Below are 14,782 nucleotides of genomic sequence, written 5' to 3'. Positions count from 1 at the left end.
TTAGCACTTGGTAAGTGAACTCTTTTCAGTCAATTTATTGGTTAGTTAAACTATTTTCTTTCCATGATTTGTCTTTATCAAAGCTTAAGGCCATGCAATTTTACCTTATGTAAAGATGTAAATTAGCTTTCTAATAAGCCTATTAACTTCATGCATCATGCAAAATATGGGAATAGACAATGATGTGGGAATCTTTCATAAGAAACTTTAGTACATTGATAAGATTGATTAGTCATACGAAGTATTATTTTTAACGGTGAAAGATTTACGGGTGTTACAATTAATACTTATTCAAAGAGAATAATTGAGAAGTATGAAAATAATCAAATATGTGGATGTGACCCAATGAGGTTTTTAATATTCAATATATAATAATAACAGAAAATATTCGCTACTAACACGTGTTTTACTTATAACGTGCAATTAGAGTCCGATTGCAATATAATATGGGACAAAGCTTAAAATACTAAAGGGTTAAAAAAAAATTAATCATCTAATACGCTAGAGCCAATAAATACTGAAATACACCACAATTTCAAAATAAAAACATTCCAACAGCAATTTGATTACTCAAACCTAGAACTGTGAAAAGTTGACCCGATCCGAAATACCGACTCAAACACGATTATTAAGACCCATCTAAACCCGAAAAAATAGTGACCCAAACTCGACCTGACCCGACCTGAAAGGCTGAAACCAACCCTAAACCCGAGTTGATTAGAGTATGTGAGACCCGAACCCGAACATGAACTGACCTGGAGATGGCCCGATCCGAATGTAACCCGTAAATTATTGACCTGAACCGAACCCGGCTTGAACCGAAATTGACCCAAACCCGTTTTAACCCGTCAAAACCTGAATTTAACCTGACTTGTTACTAACCTGACCTGAATTCAACCCGACCCATTTCTAACCCGACCCGAATTTAACCCAACTTGTTACAAACACGACCCGAAATCAACTCGACTTGTTATTGACCTGACCCAAATTCAACTCGACTTGTTATTGACCCGACCTGAATTTTACCGAACCTATTACTAACGCGACCCAAAAATTCAACTCGATTCGTTACTAACCCGACTCGAAATCAACACGACTTGTTATTGACCCGACCTAAATTCAACCCAAATTGTTCCTGACCCGATTTCAAATCACCTTAAATGTAATTTAGACCACCTTATTGTTGTTGATCAAAGCATTTTTTTTTCTAAGGAGACCTAGTCGGTCCAGGCCAGCAAAAGAAAGGAGCATCATCCTCAAATTTAAGAGTTAAATATAGTATATATTTGTTGTATGGTCAAAGAAGATAATAATCTTCCTAAATTATAAACTATAGTTCCCTAGTATATTTATAGTTAGTTGAACCCGAATATGACCTGACTTGGAAATGACCCGACTTGATTGTAACCTGCAAATTATTGACTTGAACATAACCCGACTTGAATCCGAGAATGACCCGACTTGGAAATGACCCAAGATGATTATAACCAGCAAATTATTTACTTGAAACGAACCTGACTTGAACTCGAGAATAACCAGACTTGAAAATGACCCGACCTGATTATAACCCGCAAATTGTTGACTTGAACCAAACCCGACTCAAACCCGAGAATGACCCGACCTAATTCTAACCCGCAAATTATTGACTTGAACCGAACCCGAGAATTACCCTAACCCGTGAAAACACGATTAAACCCGACCTATTGTTCACCCGACCCAAATGAAATATGACCTTTATTAACCCGATAAGAAGTATGACCCGACGTGACCCAAATCAAGAATGATCCAACCCAAACCCGACCCACATAGGTTATGGAATTAATCCGAATTGGCCCGACCCACTCTTACCGACCCGTTTACCCGAATTGACAGCTCTACCCGAAACCTCCAAAATATCTCAAAAAGCGTAGATATTAGCCTTCAATTTTGGAATTTTTTTGACTTTTTTTCACCCACTAATAAAAATTGCCGAAATGTTTACCATGGTCTCTATTAACTTGTGGGAGTCCAATTAGCTTGGTGGTAACATCCAATTTGCCTTTAAACGACCAATTTACCGGTTTACAACTTGCACTGATTTCATTAACTCAAGCTTACCACAAACATTTATAACAACATATAATGATCATATATGGATCCAAACGGCATTATATGACCCCGAGATGTATCCCCTAAAATCTCAATGTTTTTCGACACCCGTCCCGAAACGTTCAAAATTTCTCAAAAAGCGTGGATATCAAGCCTTCAATTTTGGAATTTTTTGACATTTTTCGCCTGGATATAAAAATTACCGAAATGTTTACCATGGTCCCACATATTCTCTGGGAGTCCAATTGGGTGGGTGGAACCATCCAATTTGCCTTTAAACGACCAGTTTACCGGTTTACAACTTACATTGATTTCGTTAATTCAAGCCTACCACGAACATTTATGACAACAAATAATGATCATATATGGATCAAAACGGCATTATATGACCCCGAGATGTATCCCCTAAAATCTAAAGGCTTTTCGACAGCGGGCCCCGAAACCTCCAAAATTTCTCAAAAAGCCTTCAAATTTGGAATTTTTTTACTTTTCTTCGCCCGGAAATAAAAATTGCCGAAATTTTTACCATGATCCCTAATATCCTCCAGGAGTCCAATTGGGTGGGTGAAACCATCCTATTTGCCTTTAAACGGCCAATTTACCGGTTTACAACTTGCACCAATTAAATTAGCTCAAGCCTACTACGAACATTTATGACAACATATAATGATCATATATGGTTCCAAACGACATTATAGGACCCCGAGATGTATCCCCTTAAATCTCAAAACTTTTCGACACTGGGACTCAAAACATCCCAAATTTCTCAAAAACCATGGATTTAAAATTTGAAATTTTTTAACTTTTTTTCGCTCGAAAATAAAAATTGCTGAAATGTTTACCATGGTCCCTAACTCTCCGGGAGTCCAATTGGGTGGGTGTGTACATCCAATTTGCCTTTAAATAGTCAATTTAACGGTTTACAACTTGCACCGATTTCATTAACTCGAGCCTACCACGAACATTTTTGACAACATATAATGATCATTTATGGTTCCAAACGGCATTATATGACCCCGAGATGTATCCCCTAAAATCTCATTTCTTTTCGACACCAGCCCCAAAACCTTTGAAATTTCTCAAAAGGCGCGGATATTAGCCTTCAATTTTGGAAGTTTGACTTTTCTTTGCCCGGAAATAAAAATTGCCGAAATGTTTACCATGGCCCCTAATATGGTTCCATCCTATTTGCCTTTAAACGGCCAATTTACCGGTTTACAACTTGCATCGATTTAATTAACACGAGCCTACTATGAACATTTATTACAACATATCATGATCATATATTGTTCCAAACGACATTATATGACCCCGATATGTATCCCTAAAATCTCAAAACTTTTCGACACCGAACATCGAAACATCCCAAATTTCTAAAAATGCGTGAATATTAGCCTTAAATTTTGGAATTTTTGACTTTTTCGCTCAAAAAAAAAAACTGCTAAAATGTTTACCATGGTCCCTAATACCCTCTGGGAGTCCAATTAGGTGGGTGAAACCATCCATTTTGCTTTTAAATGGTGAATTTACCAGTTTATAATTTGCACCGATTTCATTAACTCAAGCCTACCACGAACATTTATGACAACATATAATGATCATTTATTGTTTAAAACGGTATTATATGACCTCGAGATGTATCCTCTAAAATCTCAAAGCTTTCGACACCAGGCCCCGAGACCTTAAAAATTCCTCAAAAAGCGTGGATATTAGCCTTCAATTTTGGAAATTTTTGAATTTTTTTTCGTCCGAAAATAAAAATTGCCGAAATCTTTACCATGGTTCCTAATATCCTCCGGTAGTCCAATAAGGCGGGTGGAATCATCCAATTTGCATTTAAACGGCCAATTTATCGCTTTACAACTTGCACTTATTTCATTAACTCAAGCAAGCTTACAACGAACATTTATGACAACATATAATGGTCATTTATGGTTTCAAACAACATTATATAACCCCGAGATGTATCTAATAAAATCTCATTTCTTTTCGACACCTGGCCTCGAAACCTTCGAAATTTCTCAAAAAACGTGGATATTAGCCTTCAATTTAGGAATTTTTTGACTTGTTTTTCCTGGAAATAAAAATTGACTAAATGTTTACCATGGTCCCTAATACGCACTGGTGGTCCAATTGGGTGGATGGAACCATCCAATTTGCCTTTAAACGACCAATTTACTGGTTTACAACTTGCACCGATTTCATTAACTCAAGCCTACAACGAACATTTATGACAACAAATAATGATCACATATGGTTCCAAACGTCATTATATAACCCCGAGATGTATTCCCTAAAATTTTGAGACTTTTAGAACCGGGCCCCAAAGACTCCAAAATTTCTCAAAAAGCGTGGATATTAGTCTTCAATTTTTGAATTTTTTAACTTTTTTACGCCCAGAAATAAAAATTGCCGAAATTTTTACCATGGTCCCTAATACCGTCCGGGTGTCCAATTGGGTGTGTGGAACCATTCAATTTGCCTTGTAACAGCCAATTTAACGGTTTACAACTTGCAACGATTTCATTAAATCAAGCCTACCGCAAACTTTTTTTTTTTTTGAATGGACCTACCGCGAACATTATGACAACATATAATGATCATAAATGGTTCCCAACGGCGATATATGACCCCCAGATGTATCCCAAAAGATTTCAAGGCTTTTCGACACCGGGCCTCGAAACCTCCCAAATTTCTCAAAAAACATGGATCTTAGCCTTCAATATTGGAATTTTTTGACATTTTTCGCTCGAAATTAAACATTGCCGAAATATTTACCATGGTCCCTTATGTCCTCCGGGAGTCCAATTGGGTTGGTGGAACCATCCAATTTGTCTTTAAACGACAATTTAGCGGTTTACAACTAGCACAGATTTCATTAACTCAATCCTACTACTAACATCTATGACAACATATAATGATCATTTGTTGTTTAAAACAGTATTATATGACCTCGAGATGTATCCCCTAAAATCTCAAAGCTTTTCGAAACCGAGCCCCGAAATCTCAAAAATTTCTCAAAAAGCGTGGATATTAACCTTCAATTTTGGAAATTTTTGAATTTTTTTCGCCCAAAAATAAAAATTGCCGAAATCTTAATTTATCAAGGTTCCTAATATCCTCCGGTAGTCCAATTAGGTGGGTGGAATCATCCAATTTGCATTTAAACGACTAATATACCGCTTTACAACAACTTGCAATTATTTCATTAAATCAAGCAAGCCTACAACGAACATTTATGACAACATATAATGGTCATTTATGATTTCAAACATCAGTATATGACCCTGAGATGTATCTAATAAAATCTCATTTCTTTTCGACACCTGGCCCCAAAACCTTCGAAATTTCTAAAAAAAACATGGATGTTAACCTTCAATTTAGGAATTTTTTTACTTTTTTCGCAAGGAAATAAAAATTGCCGAAATTTTTACCATGATCCCTAATACCCTCCGGGTGTCCAATTGGGTGGGTGTATCCATCCAATTTGCCTTTAAATGGCCAATTTAACGATTTACAACTTGCAACGATTTCATTAAATCAAGCCTAACGCGAACATTTATGACAACATATAATGATCATAAATGGTTCCAAACGGCGTTATATGACCCCTAGATGTATCCCAAAAAATTTTAAGGCTTTGCAACACCGGGCCTCGAAACCTCCTAAATTTCTCAAAAAGCATGGATCTTAGCCTTCAATCTTGGAATTTTTTGACTTTTTTCGCTCGAAAATAAACATTGCCGAAATATTTACCATGGTCCCTAATATCCTCCGAGAGTACAATTGGGTTGGTGGAACCATCAAATTTGTCTTTAAACAACAATTTATCGGTTTACAACTTGCACGGATTTCATTAACTCAAGCCTACCAATAACATATATGACAACATATAATGATCATAAATGGTTTCAAACGACATTATATAATCCCGATATATATTCCGTAATTCTCAAGTTTTTTCGACACTAGGTCCCGAAACCTCCAAAAATTTCTCAAAAAAGTGGATATTAGCCTTCAATTTTGGAATTTTTTGACTTTTATTTCGCCCGTATATAAAAATTGCCGAAATTTTTACCATGGTCCCTAATACCATTCAGGAGTCCAATTAAATGGGTGGAACCATCCAATTTGCCTTTAAACGGCCAATTTACCGGTTTGCAACTTGCACCGATTTCATTAACTCAAGCCTACCACGAACATTTATGACAACATATAATGATCATATATGGTTCCAAACGGCATTATATGACCCCGAGATGTATCTCCTAAAATCTCAAGGATTTTCGACACCGGGCCTCGAAACCTCCAAAATTTCTCAAAAAGCGTGGAAATTAACCTTAAATTTTGGAATTTTTTGACTTTGTTTTTCGCATGTAAATAAAAATTGCTGAAATGTTTACCATGGTCCCTAATACCCTCCGTGAATCCAATTAGCTGGGTGTAACCATCCAATTTGCCTTTAAATGGTGAATTTACCAGTTTACAACTTGCACCGATTTAGTTAACTCAAGCCTACCACAAAAATTTATGACAACATATTATGATCATTTACTTTTTAAAACAGTATTATATGACCTCGAGATGTATCCCCTAAAATCTCAAAGCTTTAAGACACTAGACCCCGAAACTTCAAAACAAAAAGCGTGGATATTAGCTTTCAATTTTAGAATTTTTTGACTTGTTTTTGCCCAAAAATAAAAATTGCCGAAATATTTACCATGTTTCCTAATACTCTCCGGTAGTCTAATTAGGTGGGTGGAACCATCCAATTGGCATTTAAACGATCAATTTACCGCTTTACAACTTGCACTTATTTCATTAACTCAAGCCTACAACGAACATTTATGACAACATATAATGGTCATTTATGGTTTCAAACGTCATTATATGACTCTGAGGTGTATCTAATAAAATATCATTTCTTTTTGACACCCGACTCAAGCATGTCCCAACACTAACCCGACCCGCATAGGTTATAGAATTAATCTGAATTGACCCGAGTCGAGTTGACCTGACCCACTCTTACCCGACCCAAAGTTGACCCGTTTACCCGAATTAACAGCTCTACTCAAACCCGATAATCAAACAATAATTCAAAATTTCACACTGCGAAGAATAATTTCAATTTTGCCTTGCGCGTTATTTGTAGCCAAATATTTCATTGATTGGATTTATAATTGACAAATATGAACGCATAATGATGATATTCGAGAAATAATTGCATCTGCACATGAAATCCCTAGAACCATTGTCTAACTTAAGAGCAACACTTCCAACAAAATCTTAACTCATGGGTTTATATGTTGGGGGAGGTTTGCCATCCAAATATTCACTCCCATTATTTTCAATAGCTATGTAATGGTTGTTTGAAATATTTTCCACAATTTTCTTATGTGATCTCAATTTCCTTTTGAAAACTTATTTGTGCCCTATAATCACTCAAATGCGCGAATTATTCAAAAAAAAAAAATGTATAGCATAGGCCAAAACTGGACTAGCTTGCACTAAGGAATTGAGCCAACTGGTCTAACTGGCGCCGAGTCAATCTGGTATTAAGCTAGTCCAAATCCAGCCAAGGCCTTGATGAAACATGCTTGGTGCCTACACCTAGCCCAGTAAGATGAGTTTTACATTTCATCCAAACAGAGAAAGTAGTAGGAGAAATTCAATGAACCCACGCCTATATGTTACAAGAGCGAACATTGAATCGCTAGTCTGTTCTTTAATCTCAAGCTTATACATAAACTGTGAATTAAAATGAAGTTTTCTGCCTATATGTAATCCTTTGTTTCGACCAAGACAAGCAACCAAATACAAAGGTTAAAAAGAGGAAGAGAACAATAAGGAAGGGTATAATTTACATGCACCACCATCGTGTGAGTACTTAACATTTAGGCTTCTTATGTAAGGGAAACATGAGGCAACTATATGTCAAGTCTATATGGTGAACATTGGTAAAATTAAACTCAACATACAGCAGTTTCACTTCCACCGCGTCTCCAAACATAAGGTTTGGTTGGGAAATTTCTGCTGTGGTAATTGTTAGCTCCAGGACCATGATACATCAAATTGTACAACACAAAGAGAAGACTTAGTCAGCTCCAGTATTATCCACTGCTTTCTTGTATTCGGGCTTAAGCTCATAAGTACCTTGATTCGTTCCTCTTTTGTTGTATACACATAGCTCATTCAAAATTTCTTTCAAAAATTGCTGAAAAAGAAATAGACAAGAGTCAGAGTTTAAAACTAGATAACTTGATTTTGATCCAAACAAGAGTCAGAGTCATAAGTATGACTGATAGTCTGATACTGATTGATATTTCATACAAAACTTACAGTATTCCTAAAACCCGAACCAGAGTTAAAAAAAAATGTTATCATCCTACATGCCACCTCCTTTCTAAATGATATGGCAACACACCCTCATAACTTCAACACACCAAAAACGACTTCCAAATTTACATGAAAAAGACTTGTCAATTAATTTATACAATTTGGTCGCTTAATTGGTTACACCAACCTATGATACTCAGTATCTTGTAGATCTTTTGTACTCCTAGGATGAAAAATAGACAAACCTTTCAAAAAATAAAACTTCCAAATTAATCGACAATGAGTAACGTATAGAGACTAATAATTATATTCAATCACATTTACAAGCAATATTTAGTTTAAAATGTGCAAATAATTAATCCATTAATCTCGGTTTGATCCAGTCTTTGAATACTTGACAATTTCATTCAATTAAATTTTAAAAAAAAATATATATATATTACAATTACATACAATCCCCAGGGACATCACCCATGCCAATAAGGTAATGACTACTTTGGATAGCATAATCATCAAAATCCAAATATGGCCCTATTGAAATAAACCAGAATAGGAGTAAATAACCCACCACCTGAATGTGACCCAAACTAATTTAATGCGAGCCAAACCTATGAAAATGACCTATTTGACACCCCTACTCTGAAAGACCTCAGCATAGATACTGCTTAGTGCTCATCTTTGAGAGTCTGCCAGCGACATAAAATAAATGAGGATGGGGGTCTTTGCATAATTGAACTAGAAAGAAGCTTACAGCAGGTTGGTCAGTTTCTTGGACCAATTGCTTTAGTGCCCAGTTAGGCTTCCTTTCAAATAGCTTAAACATGATGTCCTCCAGCTCTCCACGATCCCTTCTGGTTCTCTTCATCTCTACAGGCTTAACTGGTGCTGTCTTTTTCTTCTCCTATAAAATATCAAGAAAAACATATTATTCTGATTTTTTTAAGAACTCAGATGAAGGTAACTTAAATAGCCAATCTTTTGGGAATCACACGTTCACACTTTGTGAACTATGCATGTGAATGATGTGATTCCAAAATGTTAGTTTTGACAGAAGAATAACGACATGAGGTAAACAAAGGTACAAAACCAACAATATAAGCCAGCCAGAGCAGGCACCAGAGATGACGTACACCAACCACCTCACCAGAGTGAGAAAGACACTAGATGGTAGCCTAAAAAAAGGGTTTTGTGGCTTTGAATAACCCTCCCTCGGCTCCCAAAAACCACTAAAACAACAAGATGTTACCATATTCACTCAAAGCAATAAGGTCAAATACATTTCAACAGGGCCTTTAAATGGCGAACCCTTTGGAAAGGCTGACATGCACAAGGTAGAAATAAAAGGTAGAACTGAGTAAAGATGGGGGAATGTATAGAGGAACTATATCTCCCTGTTAGGTGGTGCCATGGTGGTGTCATGGCGGTTCATTTTAGTAACTAAATCCATTGCAATAGGATTGTTAAGGAAAATGTCATGAAGATAAGTATGAAGCTAGCCTCTGAAAGCCTATGCCTTTAGGCAAATCATTGAGATATAAATAGTTCTACTAATAGAAAAGAAAATACGGAGAATATTCATAGTCAAAATTGTGTGTTGGCAAGCGTGAAGGCAAATTGTTGGAATTCAGGAAATAGGAGGAGTATATAAAATATTGACCTTTGACTCATTCGAGGCACTCGGCATATTTGAAACAAAATTATATACAGTTCAATCTTTCGATAAGTTTTAATTTGAAACCTGAACTATGGGCAAGATACTGATGACACAACAGTTATGATAACCATTAGGCAAAAGGAGAGAGGAAGAGCATAGTAAAATAATTCAAGGCCCTCCATCTTAAAAAGAACCTCATGACTGACTTAGGCATGTGTTTTACAAAATCTAGTAACATATACTAATGTAAATGCAAATCATCTGAGTTAGATGATGAGAGCAAAAATAACAGTTTTGAAAGAAATGAAAAGGTATAGACATGATGGAGAGTCAAAATGGGAAAAAGTTGGAAGTTTTCCTTGTACCAACCAAGGATAGTAATGTGGAAATTTCTTTAGGAAGGACCGAAGGAGGGAGTAGTAATCAAAACAATATTTACTACAAGGATTACAGAGGAAACTAATATAAGAATGTGATACCTAAGTATTGTTTGGAAAGTACAAATGAGTTGTACAGATTGCATTTAACAATCAAAATTTCAACATGAGCAACAAGATCAATATTCTAAAAAATGTAGTAGATACAATTAAAAAAACATATATATAAATTAAATATCAACAACCAATAAAAGGACCAAACATAGAAAGAAATGAGGCTACCATATAGATATGCAGCAAAGCATCATAAACAGAGAGAATTAATGAGACAGAGCACAATAATGCAGTCGTACCTTAGAAGTAGTACCAAGTCCAAACAACCCAGGCATAGGCCGCATGTGTACACCACGGTCATTATCAATCACCTGTTTAAGATGTCAAGGAACCATAAAAAGCTTAGTCTCCCCATAATCAAATAGAACTTCCAGCAAAAGATTGGGAATGCAAAGGAAATGAACAAAAGGGAAGACAGACACTTACTAACACAAATGCCTTACCTGAATCTGTCTGTTCTTAATCATGGACTTATTTGTCCTTTCACGGCACAATCTTCCATACTCCTCAAAGTTTTCATTATGGGGCTTCATGTCAAATTTATGCTCAACTTTGCCTTCCACAGCAACCTTGCCTACAGGAGCAAATATTACAATTACACAGGCAACCCACAAATAAAGAGAGGTCTAAGAACAATAAGATCCAACCAATATGCAAAGGTCTGAATACAGAGTCTTAAAAGAGGTAGCAAAAAAAAATTAGAAAGATATGTTGGTTACAACAATAGCAAAGTGATGGTCTTACAAATGTAGAAGTGGTAAAATCTAAAATTTGTAATTATAGTCTTATGCATAGTAATACTAGATAATCATGGATCATAATACCACAGCAAAAAGCTAAGCAATGAAGCACCCGACCATTTAGAATAAACAGAAGGGAATTGAGGATATGGGAGAGTGGTAAACCACCTTAAAATATAGACTAAAGTTACTCACCTGTCACTAGATAGTAGATATCCCTGAATTTAATTACTTAAAAACACTTGCCTTGAGTTTTGAACTAAGATTATAAGCCTTGAACTAGATTCATCTTAACTTATAAGCTCTAAAACGACCCTTATACAAACATATCAGCCTTGAACTAAACTTCAATTTAAACTTATATGAACTTCTTATCGGTAAATTTATCTAATTCTATCAGGTAAAAAATTAACCTTATCAAATATTATCAATTTATCTTCCTTGATTCCTATACTGAACTATATATGAGCAAAGTTTCATTATAATTACCAGAACAAAAATTAAAAAGGGTTTCCAAGGAAAGAATATTACAAATTACAATGTGTGCAAACAAATATTGGTGACAAGTACACAATGATCAAACAAATAGTCAACTCAATAAATGATTCTCTGAATTCCATTTTTTGGGTTTGGTCAGGAGGGACAAAAGAGAGATGCTTTCCATCAGTCAAAAGTGGATACCGAAGCACACTAGTCTAATGCAACCAAAAAAGATGTTCTTTTTTCTCTTTTTTCCTTCTATATACTCTTAATTTTTTTAGGGTTGGGGACATAGGCAGAAGTGCTAATAAATACAAACAGGGATTTAAAGATAGAACGAAGAAAACTCATGAACATTACTTAATGGGTTGCTCCTAGTCCTAGTTGAAGGCTACCTACTTTCTATAACCCAGCATACCACATGTTAGGTTCTTTGTGCCGTTTCATGAATTCCTAGCATCCCAGAAATTTTGGCTATGCAATGAAGTACTCATAATAAGTACTAAAACCCTTGCGGCCTTTTCCATAACCCTATGAATGAGTGGTCCAAAAACAATAAAACGGGAAACCACACCTAAAGATGTAACTGTTATTAGACTAAACATAGAGCCCCCCTCCCCCCTTCAAATTGTTTACCCACAATGTAACATTAATTTTACCTAGTTATCAAACATGGTGCAGATTCTGAGGTGATGTTGCAATATACTACGTAGGATTTAAGAAAAGTTCTGATATAGCTATTAATCCCTCAGTTAAAGTTACTATCCAATATTAAACTATGGATCAACTGATTAGCAATGGCAAACTCCCATAAATTAATCAGAGCATAAATTGCTACTTACATGATTAGAGAGAAAGCAGAAAACACGAAATTAAAGAGAGAATGCAAAGAGAAAGTGAACCAATATATTAAACCTCACCTTGACTCTCCGAGAAAATGCTCATGGGAACGAAGTCCTTAAACATATTTAAGGAGTAGCTCCTCGGACCCATGTCGGAGCCATTCATCTCCATAGTGAACTGCTCAACGCAAATGCAAACAAATTATTATGTCATTCACATACGAAACCATTACATAAAAGGCATGTCAAACAAAAATCGAACTCTAACAACACACTTTTCTTAGCTAAACACAACCTCCTACCATGAAAGAAAGAACAACCACCACCCTCTATGTTTCCAATAATTCCCAAATTCTCATCACTATCTCAATTACGGCTGTGCCCATAAAGTTCTTAAAGGATGAACACAGTATACTTCTCCTTACATCTTTCCAGATAAATCACCCTGCTCAATTTGTTTCAAATGTAACTTTTAACCTAAAGTTGATTTCTTTAATGTTACAAAGATATAAATTGCAAAAATCTCTTACAACATATACAAGATTAGAGATTTTCACAACTACAATCACTCAAAACCAAATTAAAACCTCCAAATTATACTCAATCTCATATAAAACCTAATTAATTTCATCCCAAACACAATCCTACTTAACTCAATTCAGCTGAAAACCCCTAATCAATCAAAAATTCAAAACCCAACCAATTTTCATTCAGAACAATAAAACCTCAATTAAAACCTAAAAATAAACCTCAAACACTTGTAACAACATAAAGATTAAACCTTTACAACAAATTCAGCTCAAGAAAAAAAGGAATAGATAGAAATCAAACCTCAACAGCGGAAGGATCATCAGGTCGAAGAGGATCGAGCGAGAGAACAACCTTAGCGACGGGTTGAGGGTCGGAAGATGAAGCGCGTGATTGCCACGACTTAGAAATTACAAGTGGGCATTTCATCAACCAAACCGATCTTTCAGCCTTTCCTGTATCAACTACGCCATTGTTAATCTCACTGTTTTCTTCCTCCATATCTATGTTTGTTCAAGCTTTTCTGAAGCAATTACAAAAAATGGAGTTTTTGTAGTTGAAGAAGTAGAAAGTGATTTTTAGTTTTTTGCTCTGGTGATTTTCTCTCTCTCCCCTGAATTTCGGCAGTTTGGGTGAAGAGACTTTAGTCAGGATTTTGAGAAGAAAGAAAAGTGTTGGACTGGTTTGTTTTTTGTTGGTCTTTGGTTCTCTATTTGGGGCTTTCTAGCTACGGATTTGTGCAAGATCTGTCCATTCCGCAGTTCGAGTAGGGTTTAGGTCGGGTCAGTATAAATTTGGTCATTCATTCCATAATTTGAGTTGGATTTAGGTCGGGATATGTAAATTCGGACATGCTTGGGTCGGATTATCTCTAGGTCGGATTATTTCTAAGTTGGATTTTGATTTCAATTTTCTAGGTTAACTCGGGTTGGATTGATTTTTAATTGAATCATGATTATTAGGCTTAGGTCACCATGTTCTCAAGTTCAAACAAGTAGGGGTTGTGATTGAATTTGGATTAATTTCTCCCAAATTATTAATTTTGGATATATTGTTTGATTTTATTGTTGCAAATTGAACCAACCGGATGTAATTAAGAAATTAACACCAAATATATAACAAATTAAATTACCAAATTTTCCTCAATGTTGCATTATACATGAAAGCATAAAACAAAGAGAGAAATACATGACATGTTGCAAACTCATACTCACCCTATGTGTAATACGAATTTTTGTTGCTTCAAAATTAAGATGGAAGTCTAGCCGAACTTGGCAAGTCTCAAGATTGAGCTTTCATGCATAAGAGCTTATATATACTTTTGCCGAACTTGACAAGTCTCAAGATTGAGCTTTCATGCATAAGAGCTTATATATACTTTAGCCGAACTTGGCAAGTCTCAAGATTGAGCTTTCATGCATAAGAGCTTATATATACTTTTTTTTTCTTAGGAAAAATTGACAACAGCCCCATCGATTTGCAATCTACTTTTAAAGATACCAACTTCTAATCAATTCATTCAAAATGATCCCAACTATGAAGGGTTTATTCCCAAAACGGTCCTTGGCCTATATTGACCTTTTTGATCAATTATTAATGTCAAATGTCGCGTTTTAAGTGGAC

General features: G+C 35.6%; 1 protein-coding gene across 1 annotated transcript; it reads right to left on the bottom strand.

The window, feature by feature from the left end:
- Window positions 1-7,776: 7,776 nt before the first annotated feature.
- On the bottom strand, window positions 7,777-13,864 carry LOC145638314 (uncharacterized). Its single transcript, XM_081689283.1, has 6 exons — window positions 13,463-13,864; window positions 12,710-12,809; window positions 11,013-11,143; window positions 10,809-10,880; window positions 9,176-9,325; window positions 7,777-8,302 (listed from the first exon to the last, which is right to left on the bottom strand). Exons 1-6 carry the CDS (start codon window positions 13,658-13,660, stop codon window positions 8,183-8,185), a joined length of 771 nt encoding a protein of 256 aa, XP_081545409.1. The 5' UTR covers window positions 13,661-13,864; the 3' UTR covers window positions 7,777-8,182.
- Window positions 13,865-14,782: the final 918 nt, after the last annotated feature.

The sequence above is a fragment of the Chenopodium album genome, chromosome 7, assembly GCF_948465745.1.
Source record: "Chenopodium album chromosome 7, dcCheAlbu1.1, whole genome shotgun sequence".
Lineage (NCBI taxonomy): Eukaryota > Viridiplantae > Streptophyta > Magnoliopsida > Caryophyllales > Amaranthaceae > Chenopodium > Chenopodium album.
The sequence above is the reverse complement of the archived record's forward strand: the minus strand, read 5'-3'. Positions and strand labels throughout refer to the sequence as shown.

What these genes read in the sequence shown, in the direction of transcription:
- LOC145638314 (XM_081689283.1), bottom strand. Translation starts at nt 13,660, where the DNA reads ATGGAGGAAGAAAACAGTGAGATTAACAATGGCGTAGTTGATACAGGA. An exon ending in ATGATCCTTCCGCTGTTGAG is followed by an intron (nt 12,810 to 13,462) that starts GTTTGATTTCTA and finishes TGCGTTGAGCAG; the next exon opens with TTCACTATGGAGATGAATGG. An exon ending in TTAAGAACAGACAGATTCAG is followed by an intron (nt 10,881 to 11,012) that starts GTAAGGCATTTG and finishes CATCTTAAACAG; the next exon opens with GTGATTGATAATGACCGTGG.